The following is an 8,157-nucleotide window of genomic DNA, read 5'->3' as shown; positions in this document are numbered from 1 at the left end:
ATTTTACTACATTGATAAATATTTTACCATGCCATTATTATATTCCAGTAGGGCCTCACCTGACCTCGTCACTACTCTACTGAGGTTAGACTTGGCACTTACTGGGTACCGTTGTGGTGTACTCATACTACACTTCTGCACATCTTTTTGTGCAGATCCAGGTATATTTTACCAGTCTAGACGTCATTGAGTTACCTGCGTACGGAGACTTCGAGGTATATCTGCTAGCGTCCGCAGACTCCGGAGTCCCCTTCTATCATTTTATGTTGTTTCCTTATATTTTATCTAGACCTTGACATATAGAGACATTGAGAATAAATTCTTAGAAGCTTGTGACTTATTTCTACCGGGTTTTGGGAGTTGAAATTGTTTGAATTGTACTTTATTTATTTCAGATATTTATTATTATTCTGCATTGATAGGCTTACCTAGTCTTAGAGATTAGGTGCCATCACGACATCCTACGGAGGGAATTTGGGGTCGTGACATTGAAGTTGTATTTGGACATGCATTTTATTTGAAGAAAAGTTGAAGTGAGTGGAAGAAAAAAAAATTTAGGACATTTTTTGGGAACTTAAAATTTTTTGAATTTTTCCCCCCAAAACATGATCATATTAATAAACAAATATTGTTTTCAAATAAACAAATAATAGTTTGCGAAACTCATAAACTTAAAACAACTTTTTATTGTGCTATTTAGGAAACTCTTTTGTGTAATATTCCCAATTTTTTCAAACATTTGTTGAATTTGTCTTATAATTGTACTTTACCCCAAAAAGAAATTTAGCTCCCGCGTGGACATAATTTTTTTTAAAAAGAATTTTGAAAATAATGTTTGTTTATATAATTGATCAGTTTTTGAATATTAGATGAAAATCTTTTCATCAACTCACAAGACTTTAACTTTTGTTTTCAGGTAAAATGTATGTTCAAACACAACTTGAACTTTCAAAAAATTATTTTTTAATATAATTTCACAACTTTAATTTATGTCCAACCGTTAGCTTAGATAAACTAAAGATTAAAGTTATAGAAAAAGCAACTTGGGAATTATCACTTTTAGCTTGCGTCCAAAATTATTTAAATTTAGTAATAAAAAAAATATATAAAATTTATATAATTTTTATGTATAACATATATACTCTTCATACATACAAAAATTTTGAGAGTAACTATAGAATATCATTTTGCAAAGCAACCTCTATACGGTGAGTGAGGCCCATTCCCGAATCGTCATAACCGAACGACCCACAGAACCATTACAAGTCACCTACCAGAGAGGCAGATAAGCTCATAGTATGGGCCCCAAGTCCACGTCACTTAAATACCAAATTGCTTTTAAAAAAGAAAAAGAAAAACAGAAAATCAAGCATCGTCATCACCTACTGCAAAACCTTTTTCAAAATTCAAACAATCTCTTTTCCTTTATTCTTTCTTCTTCCTCGATCCAATCATATCATATCATATTATACAGAATAAAAGCGGTGCCATGTCATGGTTGGCTCGTTCCATAGCCAACACTCTCCGTCTCGACGACGACGATGAAGATGAAGAAGAATTCAAACACAATTACCAAAACGACGTCATAACACGTGCTGCCAACTCATCATCCACTGCTTCTTCTCACGCCGTTGACGAAGAAGATTCCTCCACTTACGAAGAAATCGATTTGGAAGATCGATCCAATAATTATAATAACGATCACAATTCCGATGATGATGATGATACCCATAACCGCGGCGTGAAGGAAGATTTATCTGAATTCACAGAAACCCTAACGCGCCAACTATGGGGCGTCGCTTCATTTCTCGCTCCTCCACCACCTCCGCCTTTACCGCCTCGAAATTCGGATTTATTCGATTCGGATCGGAACCGGATTGAGGAATCTGGATCAGTTGTTGGATCCGAGGACGAAGAGGCGGAATATGTTGGAGAAGGAGCTGGTTATTTTGAGAATTCGGGTGATGAAGTGGAGGAAAGCGAAGGTGATGCTGTTGGAGTGACAGAGGAAGTTTTAGCCTTTGCTACGAATATAGCTCATCATCCGGAGACTTGGTTGGATTTTCCGTTAGCGGATGAAGAGGAATTCGATGGTTTGTATATCGTCCTTTCTAATTATATTGGTGTATTGGAGTTTTGCTAATCATTTTATGATATTGTGGTTTGGCTGAAATGTTAGTTGATTGTTTAGTTTTTTGGCTACGATGAAGTTCCTGTAGCTCATTTTATGTTGGCAATAGAATTTATGGCTAAGTATGGACAAGTAGTTTCACTGATTGATAAGAATATAGGCAAGTAGTGTGAGTATAGAAGACTTTTAGTTTGAAAGTATGAAACTTTATGTGGTAAACTTGAACTTCTAGACACACTTGATAAGTGCACTGCTGTTTGTGAGAGTTTGTGGTTTGTTCTAATTAGGACTGGTCTAAAATCCAATTACGAAATTCAGTGATGTGCCTAGAAATGTTTATCATTTAGTTGTGTTAGAGGAAGTAAAAAAAAAATTAAGAACTTGCAGGAGTTAAAGTGAAGCCTGAATTTTGTCTTTGTTCAAGTAAATTAAGCCAGCAGCTCTTACTCATTTGGATCAGTGAGAGAGTTTAGCCAAGGATATATTTTTGGAATAGCTTTAACTAGAGCCTAGAACTTTTAGCTTTTAAAGTTACTGAATTTATGTCTAATCATATGTCTCAAGTTATGCCATCCTGTACCTATATGCGAAGTTCTTGTTGTGTTGTGAGTAGGCTGTTTTGGTCCTTTTGTCAGAAGCTTTTCCCTTAGATTTCGTCTACGATGACTCTATGAGTCTAATACCTTAAACAATACATATGTCTCTGAGTTGATTATTCCGTCTTTGATTCTAAACACTTTATGCGAGATAATAGTTAAATAGAAATTGTTTGCTTTTCTTTCTCTAATTAACAGGAGAAGATTAGAAATTCTTTTGTTAGTAGGAAATATAGAGGACTTACAGCATATTTCATTTTTTTAATGTTGTATAATTTTGGCCTGAGAGGAATTTAGAGGAGGAACATGATCAGTGAGGTTTCATTGACCCAACATCTTTAGGATTGAGGCATAATTGTTGTTGTTTTAATTAAGAGGAGAAAGTACCCTGTGACTTTATCCCCACAAGATCTCTGCTCACCCCTGTAACCCCTCCCGCCCAACCAACAAAAAAAAATGTGGGGGGGGGGGGGGGGGGGACCGGGGGGGGGGGGGGGGGGAGGATAGGGAGAGAGAGGACTATAGTAGGAGTCCCCTTCATCCTCCTTCCCTGACCAGCTTTCCCTGAAAATACTTGGAACTCTTGATGTTATGATACAAGCAAGCAAAGAAAGTACAGATATAGATGAAACAAAGGTCCAAGTACAGCAGTGGCAGGATTCTTGGGAATGAGTCTCATGGAAAAAGCTTGAAGTGTGTGGTCTGAATAAAGTGCAAAATTCTGCAGCAGAGATACTTCCTTAGGCCTTAGCACATTAGGCAGTGATCATATCTTTCAGTATCTAATTGTAGCTTCCAGCATCTCATTTACATTTGCAGAATTGACTTTCTTAATCCACATTTGCATTTATAGAGATTTTCTTTATCCGACTTCTGCTGGTAACTTACATAAACATCTATTCAGCTAGAAGAGCAATAATTGCACTCAATTTAAGTCCACCCTGATTTACTTAAAGCAATTTTTGCATTTGAAGTAAAGTTCTTGCAATAAACCTCCAGCACCAAGTTTCTAGAAAGGGAGTAAAAAAGAAGAGAGTGAGCCACAATGAACAAAGGGAGGAGAAGAACAGAGTAAGACGAAAATCTGAGCATTTCCTCTGTTTTTTGTGCTGTCAGGAGCAGTGTTTTAAAAAGCGATCGCTTCGTCGCTTTAAGCGAGAAGCGACGCGAAGCGATGGCTGCTCGCTTTTCCATGCCTGAGGTGACTCGACCAGATGAAGCGCTCGCTTCAGTCGAAAAAGCGCGAAGCGACTTTGAAGCGTGAAGCGCAGAAGCGCTCGCTTCAGTCGAAAGGGGTCAGTTTATTTTAAAAAAAAGTTTGGGTCTGTTTTTTTATTATACAAAACAGACCCCTAAGACCAAATTGATCGATCATTTCTCTCTTCTTCCCAAAATCAATTGCTGCTGCTAGGGTTTCATTCGCCAGAGACTTCCTCCAGGTAATTTTTCTTCTTTCTTCTTCTTGTCCTTTCTTCTTCTCCTTTTTTTCTTTCTTCTTTCTTCTTCCTTCTTTCTCCTTCTTGTTCCCATCCAGGCGTCTGCTCACCTTAAGGCATTTTATCTTTTTTTCTTTCTTCTTCCTTCTTTCTTCCTTCTTCTTCTTCTTCTCTTCTCTTTTCAGTTTTTTTCGTCCAGCGTCTGCACAGCTAGGGCAGGGTTTTCTTCTTTTTTTTCCCTTTTATTCTTCTTATTTATTAATTATTAATTTTAATATGTATTTTAGTTTATAAAATTAATTACTATTATATATATATGTTATATTTTTCAGTTTATTTGATTTTTTTAATGTGTAGTTCTTTATAAAATTAATTATTATATATATGTTATATTTTCAGTTTATTTGATTAATTTTATATGTATTTCAGCTTAGAAAATTAATTGTATATATATATATATATATATGTTATATTTTAGTTTATTTAATTTTTTTAATGTGTATTTCAGTTTATAAAATTAATTATTAAGAATTGCGCTTCACTTCAATGAAGCGTGCGCTTCACTTTGCGCTTCGCTTTTGAAGCGAGGCGAGCCCCTGTCGCTTTTTTGCGCTTCTCGCTTTCAAAAACACTGGAGAGAGAGAGAGAGAGAGAGAGAGAGAGAGAGAGAGAGAGAGAGAGAGAGAAGGGAGGGGTGGGCAGTTTGCTTCTCTTGCCATAATACCTTTTTGTCCCTGTTTTAAGCCAATATCCATTAAAAGGGACTTCTCTGGTGCACAGCTTATGGTATGAGAAAAAGAATAAAAGAAGAGATGAAAGCAAAAGACGGGAAAGAAAATAAACCTATTATTTTAAATAAGAACAAATTTTGTCCCAAATGAAGGCAATGTTCAGTGCATAGTGGGTGTTCTTAATGAAATATTGACATATCCTGAATGGTACTCAAATTGGTTCAGTCTTTTCATGAAGATTGAAGCTATAGAAGAAGGCTTGGATGAATTTTTATATTCGAGTTAAGTAGAAATCGGACACTTTAGTAGTTGGAAAAAAAGGTCTCCTATCGAATTCATTATATAAAGCTATAAAGCATGTTGATCTGACACATTGAATATTGTAGACTTTACCATTTAAAGGAACAGGTCATTCTTTTTAGGTGGACTAAAATAGGAAGTAGGTCAACCAAAAATGGTGAAAGTGTGAGTAACAATCTTTTTTCTTTGTGATACATCGTGTGAGCAACTGTTTAGTTGGACGCAAAAGTTGCAAGTAATTGAAACAACAGAATTCGCATGCTGTATCCAAGATTATGAGTCTGCAGCATGGTTTGAGGTCTGCTCTTTGTATTCTATCCTTTAGTATCATTGGATGAAGGGTTGGCCTTTTAAGTGACGTCTCAAAGAGTTTATAGCAGTCCTTAAGTTGATTACTCAATTGTTTGAATGAATAAAAACATTAATGCAGTAAACTGTCATGTCTTTGGTTGGATAGAGTTTTTAATTCACTTCCAAAGATCAAGTAGTCAAGATCACTGCCTTTAGTAGATAGTTTCTTACCTTAATCTGTTCCTAGGAATCCAATAGCACCCAGTTTAACTTGTTAACAATTAAACTTTTTACTTGTGCAGTGTATAAGTATTTTTGGTACAAAATGTAAAGGTGATAGTTTAAAACTTATTCCTAAAAAGAAAATATCACATAAAAATTTAAAGTTGTATGGTTAAATGAACTTATATTTCCAGTTTTGATGACGATCAGATCTTGAGGTCCTGATTTACTTTAGTTATCTTTCAAGCACAATAATTGAGTTTTTCTCCTTTGTTTAGATTTTGAGCTCTCTGATGCCCAACTGAAGCATGGATATGCAGTTGAACGTCTGACGCCGAGGCTGGCTGCTCTCCGAATTGAACTTTGCCCTGCTCATATGAGTGAGGGTTACTTTTGGATGGTCTATTTTATTCTTCTTTACTCAAGACTGAACAAGCATGATGCTGAGCTTTTGTCTACACCTCAGGTTTGTTAATATCATGCTGCCTGTTTACAGAATTATCATTGCATTGTGTAACAAATTGAATGGGAACTCAGCTAGCCCCATCTCTTACCTTTATTTTCTTGTATATTTGGCATTTTAAAAAAACAGCTTTTGGAATTGGTATCCTGAAGGCAATTTTCTTTTCTTGGGGTTGGGGGGAACTTAATTGTTCATCCGGAGAGCAGTTCCAGAGATACAACTTATACATACTTGACTTTTTACATGAGCTGTCTATGTGCACTAACTTTGATGTTTTCATTTCCTTAGCTTGTGGAAGCGAGGGCTATATGGATGCAAGAGCTGCAAAAGAAAACAAAGCCAGAGTCAGATTGGTTTGGGATAGATACATTTCACGCAAAGGAGAGCACGTATTCACCTCGTGGCGACTTTGAATCAAACTCATCTGAAGATGCTCACTCTAGATATGCTATGCTCCAAAGAACATTCACTTTTGAACCCCCAACCTGCCATACTAGTTCTGACACTGAAACTGAGAAGCACTCAATTGAAAATACTGAGATCCAGTTTATTGACAAGGCAGTTATTGAAGAGGATCCTCCAAGCAAAATAATTGAAAAGGAGGTGGTAGCTGGTCCATCCTTTAAACCACCGATGTTTGATTATGACGAGCATGAGGATGACTGGCTGAAAGACAACTCTGAGTTAGAGGGTTATTTGGGCAGTGCTATTGTGAATGAGGAGGATGTTTCGTTTAGTGATCTCGAAGATGATACTGATTACACAATGCCCATAAAACCCAAATCAGTGTCAATAGATTATAACACAACACTTAATACCTCGCGAGTTTATCTTCAGCTACCTGGAGATTCTTATTAATCTTATTAGGTGAACCCACCTGCATGCCGACCTCTGAGTAATCTGGACTCCTAGCAACAAATGCTAACTCTCAATATCTCCATGGTTCAGGCATGTTAGGCTGCATCTTAACCTGAGAGCTTGCAGAAGGCCGCACTTCATGAATTGTGTAGCGATTGTGCAATCTCTGCTTCTCATGGTTGTTGTGGTCTCACTTTTTGAGGTTGGTCATCCCAGATTCTCATTGTCTCTTGAACCTCTCAGAAAATCGATAGCAAGATGCTTCTTTACCTGCACAGTATAGTGTAAGGCAATAAGCAGCATACATTTTATCCACCTCCATTCTTTGTTGTGTTTGAGGTCATAGCTTAATCGTGACCTAGGGAGGGTATGGTTGCTAATTCTCAAAACTGTGTTTGTATTTGTACATATACATGAATGTCTCTTACAGCTTGACATTGCCGAGTAACATGGTAATAGATATAGTGGGTGTCATATATTATGGTTATTTATGTTATTGCATATTGAAGCATATCCCTTGTTTGGCTTGTTCATCTTTCCTCTGTCTTGAAATGCATCTATTATCATGCAGCTGCAGATAACCAGGCATGCTATTTACTGCATAGGCCTGCCCTTTATTCTCTTAGGGGTCGTTTGGTATGAGGTATAAGAAGATATAGTGTTGGTATAAAAATTTAATACCACATTAATACTTTGTTTGGTTAGCAAGCTTGGTATAAGTTACACTGGGATTAAAATTAGTACCGGGATAACTTATACCTTCTTAGAAGTTATGCAATTGTCATTTTTAATACAACATACCAAACAGTGGATAAAAAACAATACTAGTATAACTAATCCCAACATAAGCCGTATTCAAACCAAACGACCCCTTAAGGGTATAATTGTAAGTGATAATAAGGAATTGCTACAGCAAAATGAAACCTTGTTCATGCCTCTTTTGCTTATCTATATATTCCCTCAAAATTGGCAAAAATGAAAGACGCGGTATGCATTTCATTATACTGAATGTTCCCACTGTCAAAAGTTCCGAGGTCATTTTTACTATTACCACTAATTGTGAAGGACTTGTGAATGTGATACAAAGATTCGTCAACCAGCACGTCTGTGGCAAATTTAAAGTGAATCA

The 8,157-nt window shown here is 36.5% G+C and overlaps 1 protein-coding gene across 1 annotated transcript; it reads left to right on the top strand.

Moving 5' to 3' along the window:
- The first annotated feature begins 1,355 nt into the window (after positions 1 to 1,355).
- LOC104085239 (uncharacterized) lies at positions 1,356 to 7,539 on the top strand. Its single transcript, XM_070200176.1, has 3 exons — positions 1,356 to 2,093; positions 5,986 to 6,173; positions 6,459 to 7,539. Exons 1-3 carry the CDS (start codon positions 1,490 to 1,492, stop codon positions 7,026 to 7,028), a joined length of 1,362 nt encoding a protein of 453 aa, XP_070056277.1. The 5' UTR covers positions 1,356 to 1,489; the 3' UTR covers positions 7,029 to 7,539.
- Positions 7,540 to 8,157: the final 618 nt, after the last annotated feature.

The sequence above is a fragment of the Nicotiana tomentosiformis genome, chromosome 4 (genome assembly GCF_000390325.3).
Source record: "Nicotiana tomentosiformis chromosome 4, ASM39032v3, whole genome shotgun sequence".
NCBI lineage: Eukaryota > Viridiplantae > Streptophyta > Magnoliopsida > Solanales > Solanaceae > Nicotiana > Nicotiana tomentosiformis.
This window is presented reverse-complemented; position numbering and strand designations above follow the sequence as displayed.